A 20,910-nucleotide genomic window follows, 5' to 3' on the forward strand; every position below is an offset into this window, starting at 1 on the left:
ACAACAACAATGAAGAACAGTTCAATATCATAACACGACACATACCTTGCAAACACATTAAATGTCCTTTTTTGGTATTTGGCAGATATTGTGTGTAATAATAGCATAGAGAACAATGGCTCTTATATCAATTTAAACATAACGCTTGGAAAATTCACTTGACATTAAATCATACAGAGCCAATGTCTATTTAGCTGAAGAATAAAACCAGGAACAAGCATAGTAAGAGTATCATATTAGCTGGTAAAGTGTCATAAAAACACGGAGTCCTCCATTGTTACACTTCCCCTCGACTTGGTTGCTTTTATAGACACTTGTGCCTTATTGACCTGAAACATTTATATATCATTTCTGAAGTAGGGCAACTCTACACAGGGAACGGCCACTGTATGGGGATTACACAACGTTACGAATACAAATCCCGTTCTGTGTGTTATAAATGACGGTACAGTTAACCCTTAAAGCTTTACCATAGAGAAGCAGGAAATTCGTGTTATTCATTTCCTATCGTTCAGTACAAACACCCATGATTCAATGCATTTCAAGCATCGGTCATGAAGTATGTATCTCTTTGTGTTTCTATATACTCTTGTACCACCTTTTGTGGTTTCTGAGAATAAACTGATTCTGATTCTGATTCACGAGAGGTGTTTGAGGTACCGCTAGACACTGAATGTTAAGGACGGGGATATGGTAGGCTGAGACAGACAAGGCAGCCAAGCGAAACAAGACAAAACACCAAACGACACTGGTACGACAGGTCGTGTCACTGTGGCGCATGGGAATGTACACCACGGCGTCGGGCGTTTAAGGTGAGAACTTTGCATTTCTTGTAACAATAACACATTGAATACATGCATGTCCGTCTAAATCATAGTACTTCTTGTCCGTGCTATTCCTTCTCGGTGTAGGTACATTTGTATATTCGTAAACTGCTGTAATAATTGAATTATGTTAAAAAAGAACCCCTTAAACAGTCAATTAATGACCGGAGTGCTTTTAGAAAGTGAACACGGTCAATGTCATGTTAATTGATCCGAGCACGAACAGGAAGGCGGACACGGGCGTGGATTGTTCTACTATACTAATACAGTACAGTATACGTCTATTAGAAACATACTTATCTGCCCTTGATTTGCATGCGCTAAGCGGCAGGTTTTTAGGGGATTATATCTCAGACAAGGATATTTCTACATGCCATCTTCTTATCTTGAATATTTAGCTTGTTTTACAAATCTGCCTTTTAACAAATGTACAGAAATACGGATTTATTATGTCAAATGAAACAGATGTTTTATCGTTGCCAAAAACTTATTCTATCTCTCTGCCGCGCATTAATGTATAATTGATGGAAATGTGTATCTAGTGCCTTATAGATTTGGTGATTTGTTTACGTCCAAATTTGAAAACAATTGGAAACAGATATTTTTAACTTTCGCCTGATGCAAAGTATTGTTTCATACTGTATATACTAGTCTCTGACCGTGTACATTTGTATATGTTTTAACCTGTTTATATTATAACTGTACTAAGGTTATACATGTACGTAAATAAAGTATCTGTATGTCTGCCAAAAGTACAGCTTAAAACAACAAAACGGCCCAGTACAAAGCTAATCTCATGCCACTTCTACTCAATGAATACATTTTTAATGTACTTTTCTTATCTTAACTTAATACAAGATACACACGTTACTGTCCGAACTTCTAAATGCCTCTCAACGACATAAACCTGTTTGATCACATGTATCTGTTATTCGAGGTGTGAGTTTCCGCCGCTCCTCTTCTTGTCCCTTCTCTCGGGCTGTTCGTGTAGAAGTCCACTAATGCAAAATACCATTTCAGTGTGTCATGAGAGATAAACAGTTGTGTGACTGATTGGCAGGCAAAGTATTTCACGTTTTGTTGTTATTTGTGCAAGTTGCAACCACCTCAAATCACACAGTGTGACCAAAGGAATAGAAACTGAATATATAGTATAGGTATTCATTAAATCATGTTGTAATATGTGCAATTTGTAAGCAAGTCTCATTAAATGATATTAAAGGAATATTGATTGAATTTAAAGTAAAGGGGTATTCAATATAGTTTTTTGTTGTCCGTGCCGTTGCAAGCATCTCTCATCACAAAAGGAAACAGCAAACTAGAGAACTTCATGAGAACTATATATGGTTACGAAGGAATTAATAAACAACAACTGATAGAATTTAGCAATAATATAGATTGGGAACCCTTGTTTGCTGCTGATGATATAAATGTTATAACCGAAAATATTACTGATACAGTTAAGACAATATGTAAACAGTGTATACCAAACAAGATTGTACGAAAACGCCTAACAGATGCACCCTGGATGAACGGAAAATTGATGAGGAAGCGGAATAGGATTCATAAGAGGGCAAAACGTACAAATGTCGCACGTCACTGGGAGCAGTTCAGAAAAATGCGTAATTTAGTCATCTCTGAAATTCGAAAATGCAAATCTGAATTTAATTCCAAAATTGAAGATATTATAAATACTACACAAGGTAAGAACACTTGGTGGCGACTAACGTCAAACGTCAAGAAAACGTAGTCGCCAGTTCCCCTCAATAGAACAGGACGGAGTGCTACATGAGGACGATATTGATAAAGCTAATGTTCTGAATGATTATTTCGTAGAACAAGCCTCAGTTCCAGACTTAGATGACGTCATTGATGATAACGCATTTTCCGTTAATGTTTTTTCCCCTACAACGAATATGTTTATCTCAGAAAGAAATAGAGGATGTGTTATTGTCAGTTGATATATCGAAATCTACTGGCCCTGATATGATAAGTAATCGTATATTAAAGACCTTGGCTATTGTTTTATCGAAACCACTTGTAAAGTCATTTAATTTATCCCTGCCCCAACATATCTTTCCTATGCCATGGAAACAGTCGTCAGTAATTCCAATTTATAAGAAAAATGACATCCATGCTTGTTGTAATTACAGACCAATCTCGCTCACAAGTTGCCTATCGAAAGTATTTGAAAAGTGTGTTCTAAAACATGTGCACAACCATTTTTGGGATAATCAAGTTATTTATTGTTTGCAATCAGGGTTTACCGCCGGTGACTCAAGTGTTTACCAACTGACCAATCTTTATGATTTCATAGGCAAGGCCTTAGATGAAAGAAAGGAAGTAATGGCAATACTCTGTGACATAAGAAAAGCTTTCGATCGTGTTTGGCACAAGGTATTGTTACATAAATTAAGCAAATGTCTTTTGTAATTGACTCAACATAATTGAAACATTCTACTGAGCTTATGACGGAATTCAGTCACCAGCAGAAACATCGACTAAGTTCAAGTGAACATAAAACGGCAACAACATGTAGAGAATAACCTCGATTACCCACCGAAACAGATTCTATTCGGCGTAAAAGACAAAATAGCGGTGAAAAGAATATGAATGGATCACTGAAAAATATTAAGCAATAACACCAGGTGTTAACACTTGTTCATACTCACTCATACACATAACTGCACTGTGTATTCGCATGCAATATGTTACGCGCTTGCCTTCCTACACATACACATAAAGATTATTACACAATTTCCCGTTAGATACCGTTACATAGCATGTCAAAACGAATCTAACGAGTGGAAGCGTGATAGAAAGACACGAGTTTATACAAAACCTGTATCTGACGTGGGCGAATGTAATCATTTCGTAATGTCGTAACTGCCTTTGGGCGTCCAGTGCGACCCTGCTACAGTTACTAAATGTATTGCCGTTCCTGGTCCTTGTGGTCAATTAAGCCATGACATTGCCCTCACCTTGTCCACCACGGCTCGGCTCCGTCAAGGAGTGATTGGTCTAATGACCCTTACTCCAAGTTGTCTCTATCAGCATTCACACACGCATAATAAAGAAACGCAACACCAGTTTATACTCACATAGTTTTACTTACTCTCAGCCCATTTATCAATACAGAACAGGATCAGACTGGCCAGGCTCGTCACTAGCTGGGGGAAACTTAGAACGATCGGGATTCGACTCGATCGATTGTAAACCGCGCTCTCCTCTCCTAATGTTGAGGGTATCATTTAATAGTGTTCGAGCCTGGCCTGTCCTTGTCACATGTCTTAATACCTCCATTTGATTCGTTACAAGTTAGATCTGACCATGAACTCATGTGTGTCGTAATCGGAAAAATACCAGAGCCTACGTGCCATATTGCTCATCTCTCTATTGATTTTGTGACACGCGTCCGGAAGCTCCAAATGAATTATGCCTTGAAACTGACGATAGCCAGAAACCAATCCAATGATAAATGTGAAATGTCCAGAATACACTTGTGATAAATGTGAAATGTCTTTTCTCTATTGATTCCTTTCCAACTAAAAGTTCTGTCACAAACTATATCTAATGCAACTCCTCATTGCAGCTATAATGGTTCTATTTGTTACCATTAGTTTCTGAGATGCATTTTTAACCTTATAACAGTATTTAACATTATCTGACTTCGTGTGCTGGCGATTGGGTGCCTCACTATGAGAGTGTGGGTTCGAGTCCCGAATTGGACTCGTACTAGAATCTGTACTTTACAAAAAGTGTGTAATCCCCAATATAACATTTGTTACATTGACCACTTTCTAAATGGCATCGTGTATTCATCATTATCTAAATCCAACGGAAACACGTCACTGGTATAAGGGCGGCGTATGAATCCAACATTGATAACTGATGGTGCATAGCTGATGGCGACCGTAGACTGTTCTCTCAAGGTGATACCTGACAGTAAAGTGCGCTGTGTTTGTGAGATCGATTGCGATAATAAGAAAACATAAGATACGCTTTACAATACACATTGTTGATAATGGCCTATCCACATACAACACTAGTTGGAAACATCTGCTTAAAGCGGTAAATCTCGATTCAAAGCCAAAAAACATGGTTCGGTGTAGGCCCGAAAGACGATCGACTCATCAAGTCTTGTCATGATGGCTGTGATTTCACACGAGTCAGAAGATGGTTTGAATTGTAGTGGGTGAGTTTAATTTAACGCCGCATAAAAGTATTACTGAGTGAGTGATTTTGGTTTAACGCCGCTTTTAACAGTATTCCAGTTATATCGCGGCGTGTCAGCTTAATGTGGGAGGAAAGCTCGAAGTGATGCAGATCTCAGACGTTTACTACTTCGGTGAAACCCACGTGCACGGGTATGGTGCTGACAAACCTAGAAACATAATCGGGGCGAACCGGGATTCGAACCCATTATCATAGGTTTGTGGCGTGCCCAAGGTACGCAACTCTGCACAGCGAATCGCGGCGCCTTAGACGACTGTATGGAATATGTAGTAATTGCCCTTAAGCAGCATCAATCAAGGCACAATGATTCCCGACACTTGGGTGGGTCTTTTGACATAATGAGGATCAATTTCTAACAACTGTCCACTTGGTCCAAGGGGGACCACTCCCATTAACAACACGAAGTTGAAGGTCGTAAATAGACCGCCGTGAATGTTTTTGATGATAGTTTGGGATGTGTTTTTACTGCTTCCGAGTTTGTACTGCTCTGAACGTTTATAATATCAAGATGCTTGCATTGGTACAATACAAAAGTGAGTCTTTTTCAAACGTATTTAGTCCCGGGTCCTAAGCTAGTTTACAGACTACAGCAACAACTGACGGACTTCAGCGAGTTTTGTAATGCATGCTTATCTTGTCATCAACGCGTCATTGGTGTTTCGTGAACACTGGAAGGGTCTATCGGCTGTCGACTCCGTCTAGGGGTAGAGTAGACAGTACACAGTGTATAACAAGGCCGCAATTCGAATGACCAGCTGATGACCGAAAATAGTTCCGTCCGCAGGTGATGTTATTAAACACTGTGTAAAAAAGGTGCCTTGTTATCTGATCACGGATGAGAAATAAACTACTAGTACCGTATGTAATGGTTTCTGCTCATGCCTTCTTACAAATTCTTACGCACACACGCACGCACGCACGCACTCATGCTCATTTGTTCATTATCCCAACCTGTTCAAACAAGTAGTTTACCACACACATATTCAAACACGACAAGAAACACTTAGTTCATAATTATACATTCCACACACTGCACACATTATTCATAACAGGGGGCAAGGGTCGTCTAAGGCGCCGCGATTCGCTGTGCAGAGTTGCGACCCTTGGGCACGCCAGTAACCTATAATTGTGGGTTCGAATCCCGGTTCGCTCGATTATGTTTCTAGGTTTGTCAGCACCATACCCGTGCTCGTGGGCTTCACCGAAGTGGTAAACGTCTGAGACATGCATCACTTCGGGCTTTCCTCCCACATTAAGCTGACACGTCGTGATATAACTGGAATACTGTTAAAAGCGGCGTTAAACCCAACTCACTCACTCATTCATAAAAGCACCCATCCACATAGACATATGCTGTTTACCCAATTGGCACACATGAGAGTTGCTTGCAGATACTGATAGTGATAAGGTTAATGCTGCACAGGTGATGTGTGTGAACATATACCGTCGACCATTCCCACTGGAGGTTATCAATGCCTCGGTTGACCTGACATGTAAGCCACGGTGCTCCTTGAAGTGAAGGGTGGCCCACATTGGAATTAAATACAACAATATCTTTACTACTTGGCTTTGTTTGCAAGTTTAAGCACATCTTCTTGTCACGATTTGGAGACTAGGTTGTGTAAAGAACTTGCTACTCATGGTTTAGCTTGATAACTACGTACATTGTATACACAGAAGTATAGGTATAGACATATCGTCAATGAAAGTATGTGACATTGAATGTATGCTTAAATAATTAAATTTTCGTTGTGTTCATGGAAATTCCTGCATTCTGATTAGCTGAATTGGTCACGTGTTATTGCATTCATTTCCCAATGAATGTAAAAAATTAAGCCACGCCCACCGCGGCGCACTACTTTTATTACTTCGGAATGTCGGGGAATCCCAATATTACAGTCGAGGGAATTCCCTTTCTGCTCACGTGTATCGTCATGCACAGGACATTTAGCGACTTTCATGCATATTCATTGTCCAAACTACCCTTTGAAACCGAAGGCCGAGAATGAATGAAACAGCAAACGTGCAGGCTCGCTCGCCTGTTTTTTTCCCGCTCGCCCCGGTTCAACTTTCATGTCTTTGGGTTTCATTTATAACTAGCATTTCTCCAACTGTGATTTACCGTAATCAGGGAAGTAATGTTTGAATCACGCAGTAAATGACCGTGTTATTTGAAACTGCCGCCGGTTCTCTCGGACATATTTCTTCCGGTTCGTTACAGTCTGACTGTTGCAGTTCTTTTCGCCTCTTGCCTTAATTGACAGGTCAAATGAACATTGTTTTAATCCCACTCTCCGTTGATTGGCTACTGACTGTGTAGGCGTGTCAAGTTATGTGCATAAATTAAACGATCACCTGATTCATGTCACGCCACTGTATGTATTCCTACACCTGGAATGTTTATCAATGTCGTCATTTTTGTCTGTTTTGATATATGCAACTGTTTTGGGTTAAACTATTGTAGATAAAACATGTTTTACGTTGTCGAATTTAATTATAAGCATTGACTGTATATTTTTTTCGGTTCATTGAGGTATGAATCGAAAAGCCAATGTGCAAACTTTTGTAAGAATCCGCTACGCGGATTCATACAGTTTGCATATCGGCTTTTCGATTCATACCTCAATGAACCGAAAAAAATACACAGTCAATCCTTAAGTGATACGTGTACATAGACGTTTCGACCCCTTCTATTTACCAAAGTGTCCGACCACCCCCGTGGTCTAGTGGATAGAGCGTCTGCTCGGAGAGCTGAAGGTCCGGGGTTCGATCCCCAGGCGCGCCATACCAAAAGACGTTAAAAGATGGTACTTGTTGTTACCCTGCTGGCGCTTGGCATTTAGGAGCAAAAACAAGGACTGGTCGGCTCGGAGTCAGTATACTGTGTCTGAGTGGTATATTCATGCTAAACTGCGGCATGGTATCTCAGTGGGGTAGCACCATAACATCGGCATTAGTCCGTGCGAAGTAACACCCCAACGGTATTTAAATCTGTCATGAAAATGAAATTATTAGAAAGCTATTCCATGTATGTACAGTGTAACAGATACGGCGAACATGACTAAAGCAAATATATTCTTTAGCCAGTGTTAGGGTATTAACAGTTAGATGCCAAACACTTTTCTCTTACTTTTTGAAGCGTGACTTTACTCGTTACACCCTCTGTTGGACATATTGACGCTTCAACAACGCGGAGTCCAGGGACAACACGACCAGTTGACTCAGCGACTTGCGTGAGCCCTTGTTAATCATTTTCGTTTCCGCGTTCCTCTGCTGACGCATGGGTTGTAACACCCAGTCTAGTCTTTGTGTGGGGGCTGTCAGCCTCGCTTTCCACGCTTACTATACCACGCAGCATAGCTGAACATATTTCGTTGACTCCTTGACCCTGTCGCTCACAGGTACATGTATGAACATTAACTGTTAACAGTAATATACCGTTTAGTGACGGCCTGGTGACATGTACTTGTGAGGTCATAGCTTTAGCAACTGTAAAATGGCATGGAGTTATCCTAAAGATGATGTCATTTGGTGAATTTGGATCAGAAAAACCATTGTTCGGATCGCAGCAAGGGGTTTACATGTGTGGAAGTGTTTCGGTCTACGTGGACGCCCTTGGGTAGAGCTAGGTACGTCCACGTTGAATGTGAGCCAAATAAGCCCAGTTTCCAAACATGCGCCCCGGAACGGGCTTCTGTTGAGTATACACATGTACAGTGTAGCATGACGTGGTTACATCCAGTAGCTGTGGATTGTCCCACATCGGTTGCCGCGTGTATAACTCAACAATCACGCCACTAAGGTATGTTTCTACACATTTCGTCTAATTTATTTCGCGTGGATAGCAATCCTTTTACAGGTAAAATGTATAATGTAAAAGAAAGAAGTTTCAATAAGATTTGCTATATATGCTAAGTGGCCATGGACATAAAAATTGTCTGCTAATTTGCAAATGTACTTTGGACTTGTGATTATTCTTTTGAAGTGAATGAACTTCTGAAACATTGAAAACACGGTCCGAATATACTGGTTCTGTGTAATAAACAAACCTGATAAGTTACGTATTCTGTACGATCGCGATACCCTCCCGTACGTGAGCAATGTATGGAACCCCAAATTCCCACACTGATTTAACGTTAGCGTTGAGAACATTTTATGATCCCACTTTATGTTTCTATGGAAGTACTTGAGGCCCACATTTAAACAAGAAATGCCGTCCATCGGTGTACATATGGACATTAATAACCTTTAATTAAGTCAGTTAGGGCTCAAGTTGATCAATAAATACAAGGATATGTTCAGTTACATACATGCATCACTAAGTATTATCTTCCGAATAGAAGCAGAAAGAAAAAGAACAAGGTCTAGAGTGTATTGCACTCACACACGCGCACGCACGCACGCTATTTATACGGTGTCATGGAAGTTTGGCCCTTCCTGAAGTACAATCTCAAATTAACAATTCTGATAAATGATAACTATCGGGTTTATCGGGTCTCACAGTTATTAGAATTATGCTTTCTACATGTGTCACTATGCCATGATTTACGTGTAGGAATACATTGAAAAAATCCACATCCGTAACATTTGGTATCTTTTCTGTTTTGATGATTCGTCCATATAGTAGCTGTACACTACCTCCGGCTTCTATGAAACTGTTCACACATTCTTGGAAATCGACGAAACAAGCCTCACCTTATCACACAGCAAAGGCTACGTTGGGAACAATATGTACAGTTTTATGCTGCAGTGGAGATAGACCCAATGTTCTTCTGTTTCTGCTTCTTTGCTGAACGTAGAGTCTAGCCTATTTCAAGTGTATTGCTTCAACTGGATATATGAGCCAGTATATCATAACACTAGTCATTTGTTTACAATATATGATCGGTATGATAAATGTGACGTAAAGTGTTAACCCATTAAACTGACAAGATGCAATTTTACCTCTTTGTGTGCAATCTTTAGAGTATGATCTAATACATTTTTGTATCTAAGAACAACATAATGCTTAGACCGAACATTCATTTTGCATTTACTTACTTCTGGAGTAATCGAATTCATAAATTTAGACACATACAAAGAGATATATATATAGAACGAAATTTAATAAATATTAAAGAACTATTTTTGTGGAGAAGCATGTTAATGTTGGGCTGCCGTATGTCGAAAGTCAATGTACATGTACAGGTATGTATACACCCTGTCTGTGCAACTGCCCATTGCATGCAATGTGCAAACAATAATCTGCTCATTTCATGCAATGTGCATAATAATTCTCCAAATATTTCACAATATGGGCAACCTGCTTGCTCATTTCACGCAATGGGTAGGTAATTGTTCTGCCCAAAGCACGCAAATGAAATTGGTATTGTTTACATGTTTTGTTTCTAATAAAGTAAACTCAATCATTAAGTGAATAAACTGTAATAAATAACAACCAAACAAATGTGATCTTAAGAAACTTCATTTTCTAAATAAAAGCACAAATCAAACAGTGAATCACATCACCGCTCAGTTCAGCCACAGATTGCATGGGATTTGTGGCTATGGCATGCACTATTGCACCACCATGGAGAGTTTCTGTGTGTGTGTGTGTGTGTGTGTGTGTGTGTGTGTGTGTGTGTGTGTGTGTGTGTGTGTGTGTGTGTGTGTGTGTGTGTGTGTGTGTGTGTGTGTGTGTGTGTGTGTGTGTGTGTGTGTGTGTGTGATTAACTCTGCTACTGTTTCCTTGGTGACCATGTACTTGCCGTCCTTCTTCGTCACTTTGTCAACTCCATCCATGGATACAAGGAGATTCTTAGTCAAGAAGTGGTATTCCTCCCTTGGCATGGATTGTCGAGTCTTCCTTCGCTTGAGGACGTCAATGACTTTCTGTTCATATTCAGATGACCACAGGACAGTAGCATCATATACGTAGTTATCCGTAGGCATGTGAGAAATAACATTTTTTGGCCAGAACTTCTACTTCTACTTAACTTATAATGGTAGTTTTAACAAGCATCATCATATGTTTCAACAATCTCTCTCAGTTTGGGTAGATATAATCAACGTAATATGTTTTCATATCAAAGATAAAACTATTTGTGCCGTAATTGCATTAGTTTAACCTTTTGAAAATAATATACCATCAGAATGTTTGTAAAAATAAGAGAAAACATAACTAGTTGTCACAAAACCTTTACTGATGCTTCGGGAATGATCAAAGGGAAACAGTGCATTTAGATGAAAGGTGAACTTGTTTACGTTATCAAAAAAACTATCAAAGATAGAGAAACTAATTGTAACTAAGTGTAATACAATGAACACCTTTCAAAAGGATAACTTGTTCCATTCATCCAGGTAAATTGATATCAAAACAATATACTGTATGTCAATTATACATAACCCAACCCGTGCTTGTGAGCAGGAAGTACAATTTTCTGAGTCAATATAGTTCAGCGAAGATCATCGTTTAGTAATTAAAAAAATAATAAAATAATGGTTGATCGCTTTTATTTGGCGCACATTAAAGTCTACATTTGGTCCGACGTATCATTTTCGAGCCTATTTTATTTGTCTTTTACAGCAGTTGAGAAACCACATAAATAGTTATTTATGATTTAATGTTAATTTAACAATTCAGTGAAAAGATCCTTGTAAAATAACTCGGTGAATAGATCATTATAAAATAACTTTTGAATTCTGTGAATAATATTTTAAAACTCATACAAGTCACTGTCCGTCGCATGCACGCAATGGGCAGTTGCACATATTGAGTGTAACACACACACACACACACACACACACACACACACACACACACACACACACACACACACACACACACACACACACACACACACACACACACACACACACACACACACACACATGAATTCTCTAAAGGACATGGGGGAGGGGCGGCGTTGGGGTAGCCAAGTGGTTAAAGCGTTCGCTCCGCACACCGAAGGCCCGGGTTCGAGTCCCAAAATGTGTACAATGTGTGAAGCCTATAACTGGTATCCCCTGTTGGAATATTGCTAATAGCGGCGTAAAATCATACTCACTCATAAAGGACATACAACTATAAAAAAATAATCAATAATTTCATTTTATTGTTTTCTTCTAATAGAAATAAACAGTAAAAGATATTGATCATAATGCCAAATTCCCAAGATTAATATTATTGATAATTATGTTAAAACCAACCCATATCTTCGTTTACTTCTGTGCATTGTTGACTTCAGAGACATAAAAATGCCCAATATACACACAATATACAACTAAGGTAATAAACAGCATATGTACATACCCCTATCTGCTATACCAATCTAATCCACGTTTGACCAAGGCGATATAAAGTTACCTCCGTTCTATGCAGAGTCAGGCCGTCCTGGAGGGAGCGGTAAATACCCATCAGTCTACTTGACACTGCCTGACAGCTTAATGAATCCACAGCTTGACGAGGTTATCAATGTGATCTTCCTCGCTCAGGGCGCAAAGGTCGGACATCATGGCCCTGATAGAGATTATGTACCGTTGCACTCTGGTCACACTGTCAACAGTCTGTTGTGTTGTGGTTAAAACATGAAATACATGCACATAGTCGTTCATGCCGGCCTTTCATGTGCGAGGATACAAAGCAGGTGCTCGGAGGTATGTGGTCGTTGTACGAAGGTAAGTCGTCATTTTCACGATGTGAACAGTATGTTAAGTTGTTAGGATGTCGGAGGTTTGGTTCACATAGTTTTTAACTATTATTCATGATATGATTTGCTTTGCTTTAAGAAGGAATGCTGTTTCATGAATACTGGACAGACATTTATGTTGCAATGTTAGTCTCTACTACTTAATCTACATAAATAAATAATCTACAAATATTTCTTAGCTGTACAAATCATCCATGAAGTGGTTCCTTTGATAGGGCCGACAGCTGCATTCATACATTGAACTAATGATGAAAACAAATGGCGGCAGTGCCACATACAGACAAAAAATGCTTCTTATTTAGTTTACTTAAACCTCAATTGATTCCGCAACATCAGAACATTACACATTATATGTCACGTTCTTGATACTAAGCTTATATAGTTTCCTTAATACAACCTGGATGCATACACGGTGTGTCAACGTCTCAACATGACGTAATCCCATTGCTATGTTATATTTGCATCTTGCATCAGTCTCAGACAAGCACGCTCCAGTGATGCGACTAGATAATGCATTTAACAATCGTAGTTCACAAGTAATTATAACCCCACGTATGTAATTATGTAATACTCATATCTATCTGTCATTCGTCCTTTGAAGGGACCGAACATACATAAGATAGTCGGATAGATATTTTTCCTCTTCAGCTACAAAACCAGATATTTAAAACAATTTAAAACCATGATCCAGGCTTATTTTTAAGAAGAACACCTTGCAAAAATGACATTTTTGTGGCAGGTAATTTCATTATTTTTCAACAAATTAATTTATACATCAATATATATTTTTCGATAAAATAAATAAATCAAAATCAAAAATAAAATCAAAAAATCAAATGGTCTGCCCCACAGCACTGTATTGCTACTGTTAAAACGCTTTGGTTTACTGTGATCTTTGAAAAGTTCTATATTGGTTCTGGTGTTCTTTCATCTGATAGATATGCTGCAATGTTCCGTACGCGTGACTTTGTATATTTCAGTTACGTTCACAGTATGGATGTACCTTGCAGTGTAGATATGTATTATGGAATGTGTGATCTGTTAAGGGTGTGAACATGTGCTTAATGGTTGTCCTCGGGCGTTATACCCTAATAGATACATGACACTAATGTGCCGCCAGGACACTAATGTTCGCGGAAATGTTGTATGAACATCAAGTGGCGTAATAGCTGTCCAAATATTTAGAATGCGTACCCCACTCAGTTACCAGTTATCGGTTCTAATGACGCGTTCGTCCCTCCCTACAGAGTCATTTATGAATTCCAGAAAATGTTCAATGTCACCTTTCATCACACATCTGTTACATATCATAACTTAATATTAAATGTGCATAGATCATCTTCCCGAGACAAGCGTGTCCACTAGCCTATATCAAAGCCTGGTTTTGGAAACTCAAGTTGGATAAATAGGCTAGTGGAAGATTGCATACTAGTATATACACACATTGATACACGTATACATATATTTTATTATTCCATTGACACATTAATCTTCGTATGGCATAAACAATAAATTATAATTAATACTTCTGGCTTGATGCATTGGATACTGTCATAACTGAATTCACCATGTGGGCTATTCAGAATATGAGCCTCACAGGATCATCCAAATGTTTATAGTCATAAGCATTTAGACTAATATAAACTGATTACAAAAGTATGACGGAAATGCGTTCTGCTATTAAAGGTTCATGTGGTGTATGCAAACTTTGTATATTGCCTGACAAAGACCTTGTTGTTTTCTTGTTGTTTCCTGAGGACGGCTATATATTTAACTATTCCCACCTGCACATGTTCAACCTTTGAAGACAATGAGTGATTACTTACCTGTGACTCATGTTCGTGTTATGTTTGGTGTCTACGTTTCAAATATTTGAGGGGACCCGTGAAGATCCGGGTGTAGAACAGGTCTTCAGCAACCCATGCTTGCCGTAAGAGACGACTATGCTTGCCGTAAGAGGCGACTAACGGGATCGCGTGGTCAGAGTCGCTGACGTGGTTGATGCATGTCATCGATCCCAATTGCGTGAATCGATGCTCATGATATCAATCACTGGATTGTCTTGTCCCGACTCGATTATTTACAGACGGCCGTCATACAACTGGAATATTGCTGAGTGCGGCGTTAAACAACAAACCAACCAACCAACCAACAAGTCCCGGGACAGTAACTGTTAAAGAAGAAATCCTTTTGTTGTACACTGTATATCACACCCGCCCACAACAAAACACACTCTTCAGTACTTTGCAACACTCACGACGAAATCTGACGTTCATGACGCCGTAGATGACGGGATTCGCTGCTGAGTTCACGAAATAAGAGCGTAGGAATATATTGAAGAAAATAGTGCTCACAAAACAAACAAACATATTTGAGGAACTGCTGATCATGCTTTTTCTGCGAAGAAATCAAAGAGCGTTAGCCGACTCTTGCTCTAAAGTTGTTTGACCAGAATTACGTCATTCAAGGCCTTAGGGAACCTTTGAGAGATTTGACAGTAGACGTCTGGATGACACATTTAAATACATTTTGGATTGTGATATATGTTCCGTGGTCCAGTGGATAGTGTGTCTGCACTGAGAGCGGAAGGTCCGTGTCATACATGTACCAAAAGATCGTACTTGATCGTACTTGTTACCCTGCCTGGCGCTTGCCATTAAGGGGATGAAAAGGGCATTGGTCGACTCAAAGTCAGTATACTGTGTCTGAATGTGGTACCCCTGACATTGTTAAAGTGCGGCATGGTATCTCAGTGGAGTAGCATTACTAAACCGGTATTAATTAGTTCGAACTCGCACAACAGCCACACACGCAGGCGCGCACGCACTCATACACGGGCATGCACGTCCCTATAAACAATACTCGTGAATAGGACGTTAAACCGCATGCCACCTCATCTCCCACCACATATGTTCCCGTATTTGTTCAGGATATATCGTTCAATAATTTCAATTTCCTTCCACTGAAACCGTGCCACCTGTTTTCGTATTTAGAACTCTGCATAAGGATCCAGAATGACAACATTCTTTCCACAATATTGTAAAGTAAACTACGGTTATTACGAACACGCTTATAACGAACTGACGGATATAACGAACTTGCTTTTTAGTCCCGACTATTTGCTGTAGTTATGCTTTATATATGCTTATAACGAACTACGGTTATAACGAACTAAAATTAGTAGTCCCTATGAGTTCGTTATAACCGTAGTTTACTGTATTTTCAATAGTCATCTTTCCACCGATGTCGGGCAATAAATGCCAGCAGCTCCAGCTTTCAGTGTCTACATTTCACAACATTTTGGGAACAAAACGACCATGCCTTATCTACCACGATTGAGAGCGTTAAACGATTTGCTCAACAGTTGGTTGATCATAGTTACAACCATCAAGGCCTCAGTTAAGCTTTCAAAAGCTTTATGGTAGACACGTCGAGACTGCAAAATTTGACGCATCAGTGACAAAAAAGAGAACGATGTCCGATCCGATTCTCTGTTTTGACTTGTACCATATGTTCTCCTGTTTTTTAGGTGAACAGTTGACTTGTCTTTGCATGTGTTTGTAACGGGTGCCACCGATGGGGCAGGATACGCTCACCTTTTCGCGAACACCCGGTATCATTACTTTTTGTAATGACTGACTCATAAACACGTTCTCATGATGCAGTCGGAATTAATAAGCAATGTAGTACAGGAACATGACCTTTCCTTGCTTACAGGAAGAGATTCAGACGTTGGCCTGTTTCATTACATGTGTGCCCTACTATCATATTACACTATTATGAGTAAGCAAAGGTACAGCTAAGTGAGTAAGTGAGTTAAAATTTAAATTCACATGGGCAGTATATCAGGCCTACGCCTACAGTAAAGGAGTCTTAACTATGTGGGGGAAGCGCCAAAAGTGACGCATACCATAACGTTGTAAACACCTTTTTGAAACCGCACTCAGCAATGTTCCAGCTACACGACGGCGGCCTGTAAATAATCGATAATAATGTATTGTAAGCACTTGCTTTGCCTTTGCATGTGTTTTTGATGGGTGCCGCCGGTGGGAAGGACACGCTTACCTAATGCTTATGAAACCCAGATCAGTCGGAACTATTTATTGTGGTCCCCTGGGTTTGAGACAACAGGGTTCGACTGTAGGGGGAATCGTACAATGTACCTCTTATGATTATGGAAAGGGTTTATGCGTTCGCGTTTCATTTTATATACACGCATATCATATTCTTGATTCTGTATATCTATGGAATGAATTATGTGGGCATGTGTACTTTAATTTATGATAAATATATTACAAAATATATCATAAACAATGCAGAGGCACGACAATAATATATGCATTGTACAACAAAAGCACATGTATTGATCTCATGACACCTTCATGACACCTTCATGACACTGCCATGACATATGAGTCGTCTTCGCACAATGTACGGAGACGTACATGAATAACACAAGTATCTGTTTACTGCATATATTACACACTACCAGGTGTCGTTGAAATACGCTGAAAGAAGCACCAACGTCGGTATTCAATGATGAACACGCATTGCAGCTTGACAGAAGGATATGATTGTAGGTTACATGGTTCACAGCTGGAGTAGGCACTAAATTATACCCACTGTCAAAACGGTACAAAGAGATGAGTAATTAAACTTCGAATTGTCAACAAACGTGAGAACTGGGAGTGGTCTCAAGATATTGTATTGATAAAAATAGGGCTTTATGGCTTTCAAATTTAAGTTTACTAGGTAATTTTGCAGTATTCATGCATGACTTAAATTAGCTCAATGGAGGCGTGAGTACCTCAAATAAAACGTCTCTTACTTAAAAAACATGAACTACACACGCATGTAGGAAGCTACACAACTGACTCTTTGGGGACAGTTGTTTGTATTGCATTATTGCATGACTACAGAGGCATATCAGATAACATACAGGTGATGAGACACCTTAGTGCACTCACTACATAAAGCGACCAGGTAATCAGTGAAGATAAAGTTTACATATCAGTAAGCCTATTGTTCTTCTATACACACTGACTAGGTAAACATAGACGTTGTTGGATTTTCATGATGATAATACTCACTGACACAGCAACAGGCGTAAGCTCGCTCGCCCGCCCGCCCGCCCGCTCGCTCCACTCACTCACTCACTCACTCACTCACTCACTCACTCACTCACTCACTCATTCACTCACTCACTCACTCACTCCAGTAATCCGTAAATCTTCCGGGGCAAATCCAATATGGAATTGCAATGATGTCGATTCAAGCACGGTGTCCACCTGAAATATCCAATGCGAATGATGAAATAACGTAATATATTTCAATCATACATATCATTTCAACTCTATAAATGAGCCTATAATACCCACGATATGAACATAAGTTTAATTAATGTTATAAATATGTATACACATAGCTGTTTCTGTTAACTGTTTCTGAGTACTGTATAACGTGTGTCATACCAACGCTATTCCAGGCATTTTACCTGCGGTTCGAGAGGACTAGTGATATGCACGTCAGCGAATATGTAGATTTCTCGATATTTACATCCTTTCTAAGTATTAGCTATATAATATAGAGAGTGTGTGCAACCAGTAAATAGTTACCTACATATGGATGGACTCTAGAATCATCTATAGTTATGTTACACAAACTTATCGTTTTTCACATGTGCGTTCCTGGTTTCAGGTGACGAGAAAGCACACAAAGGGGAACAACTCAACCAGGACTACAGGCCGTCTTGACATTCACAGTGATACAAACTGAAATCCATGGAACATGCTGCATTTGTTTTCCACCGCAAAAGGTCATGCCACTGCAGAAGATGTGCCGCCACATCGGACATAATTATAATGCCATCAACCATGCCATGATGTCAATTAGAAAACAAATAACGCTTCTTTTTCAAAATGATTAATTCAAACTCTTGTGTTGAAATCCAAAAACTTGGCGACATTTCCAGCAACCGCACACATCAGTTATAGTCTACACCTCAAAGAAACAAAATGGCGAACATGTCGCACAGCAACGTGACGTTACAGGAAGTGAACGATGCCATGGCAATGCTGCTCCTTCCGGCCATGGTGTACGTAGGTGTCATGATGATAGTGGGGTTTGTTGGCAACGTTCTCGTCGTGTACGTCTTCCCCATGAAACTGACCATCAGTACCCAGAGTGTCCTCATCACAAGTCTTGCAGTCTTTGACCTTCTCAGTTGCATCATCTCCATGCCCACAGAGATAGCGGACATGAGATTCTTTTTCATGTTCGAGTCCGTGTTTGCCTGCAAAATGTTGAGATGTGTGAACACCTTCTGCGCAATGTGTTCAATCCTCACTCTCCTCGGAATAGCTGTTGATCGCTACCGGAAGGTGTGCTGTCCTCACAAGAAACAACTTGGCATTAAACAGATGAAGTTTGTGATCAGCTTTTCAATCCTCTTATCCGCTGCATTTTCGTGGCCAGCTATTGTCTTATACGGAATTCGATCAGCAGACACAGGTGTCGAGCATTTGATTGGTCAGGACTGTTCAACAAGTGATGCCGTCAAACACACACTCTATCCTCTGATCTACAATGGCGTCCTGGCTCTGTTATTCATTATTATTGCTGTCTTGTTGTGCATCTTGTATTTCTTAGTATGGCGGACAGCTAAGAAACATACAGAAACCACACGCTCAGTGTCAGTTGGTCAAAACACACCATCCACTGGTACCTCTATAGAATTGTCGTCAGCTGATAGCGAGGGAAGTGTACCCAACAAAACAGGACGGAGTCCCAGCCGAAGCATGACGTCACGGAGAAGGACCAACAAGACTACCACTATAGCCTTCATGGTGACAATTGTATTCATACTTAGTTTTGTGCCTTTCTTATCCCTAGTTATTGCGATGTCAACCGTTAAAGACTTTGACTACAAACTGGATGATGTGAGCACTATTTTCTTCAATATATTCCTACGCTCTTATTTCGTTAACTCAGCAGCGAACCCCGTCATCTACGGCGTCATGAACGTCAGATTTCGTCGTGAGTGTTGCAAAGTACTGAAGAATGTGTTTTGTTGTGGGCGGGTGTGATATACAGTGTACAACAAAAGGATTTCTTCTTTAACAGTTACTGTCCCGGGACTTGTTGGTTGGTTGGTTGGTTTGTTGTTTAACGCCGCACTCAGCAATATTCCAGCTATATGACGGCGGTCTGTAAATAATCGAGTCTGGACCAGACAATCCAGTGATTAATATCATGAGCATCGATCCACGCTATTGGGATCGATGACGTGCATCAACCACGTCAGCGAGCCTGACCACCCGATCCCGTTAGTCGCCTTTTACGACAAGCATACCGGGACTTGTTCCACAAAGCGATGTCAGTGCTAAATTGGTCGTAACTCCCATACTTTATCATAGGGTTACGATCACCGTAGCACTAAGATCACTTTGTGGAACAGGGCCCTGGATGAAAGGGCAACAATGGAACTGCTGTGACATGAAAGTGGTGGACCAGGTTCAATGTTAGGTTCATTGGATTAGCACTGAACTAAATTCCCCGCACACGTTATACACGTCTGTACAAATCGAAACCATTTTTTACCAATTCCATTTGAACACGTACAACACAACCCCGATAACGTCACTTCTGGAGTATCAAAGTTGTGAACGTCCGTATACAATTAAAGGAACACAACTGCGTTTCCTTGGATTGATAATCCGGAGCTTTTTTTAACCTGGAGAATAAATATCCCTAGGGACCCTACCGCCCGGATTTATCAGAATGAGTATTTTTGGTAGTGAAAACGGAAATATATGTACTGATGTGTCGAATATTCAGATACGAAACGTATGCATTTGAAAAAGGGTGAGTTATATGAAGCAGGTACAGTGAAATCCCATTAGTGAAACAGCCGAATCCCATCAGTGAAACAGTGAAATCTCGTTAGCTCGGAAACCCCGCATTCCGGATAATTGTTTTGAACATATGCATGTATAAACAGGAACATCCTGCATACCAGTGACTGGTTGAGCGAAAGGACAAGGTACGATAAGGGCCCTCTTTGAACACAGGATCTACATTATTTAAGAAATTCGAAAAACTTTTAAAAAGTCTTATAAATGTCAGCAGATATGTTCAAAAGAATGGCAGCTAGATTGTGTTCA

The 20,910-nt window shown here is 39.9% G+C and overlaps 1 protein-coding gene across 4 annotated transcripts; it reads left to right on the forward strand.

Annotated features, from left to right (window-relative positions):
* The first annotated feature begins 544 nt into the window (after positions 1–544).
* Positions 545–19,982, forward strand: LOC124148689 (nematocin receptor 2-like). 4 transcript variants are annotated; one of them, XM_046519939.2, is made up of 2 exons: positions 545–812; positions 18,446–19,982. In XM_046519939.2, exon 2 carries the CDS (start codon positions 18,763–18,765, stop codon positions 19,831–19,833), a length of 1,071 nt encoding a protein of 356 aa, XP_046375895.2. In that variant the 5' UTR covers positions 545–812; positions 18,446–18,762; the 3' UTR covers positions 19,834–19,982. The 4 variants fall into 4 exon arrangements, with proteins under 4 accessions (XP_046375895.2, XP_046375888.2, XP_046375879.2 ...); XM_046519932.2 differs by lacking the exon at positions 545–812 and adding an exon at positions 8,261–8,862; XM_046519923.2 differs by lacking the exon at positions 545–812 and adding an exon at positions 12,242–12,716.
* The last annotated feature ends 928 nt before the right edge of the window (positions 19,983–20,910 follow it).

This window comes from Haliotis rufescens, unplaced genomic scaffold, assembly GCF_023055435.1.
Source record: "Haliotis rufescens isolate VD_foot unplaced genomic scaffold, xgHalRufe1.0.p SCAF_1, whole genome shotgun sequence".
Lineage (NCBI taxonomy): Eukaryota > Metazoa > Mollusca > Gastropoda > Lepetellida > Haliotidae > Haliotis > Haliotis rufescens.

Coding starts and splice junctions, on each gene's coding strand:
- LOC124148689 (XM_046519939.2), top strand. CDS start 18,763: ATGGCGAACATGTCGCACAGCAACGTGACGTTACAGGAAGTGAACGAT.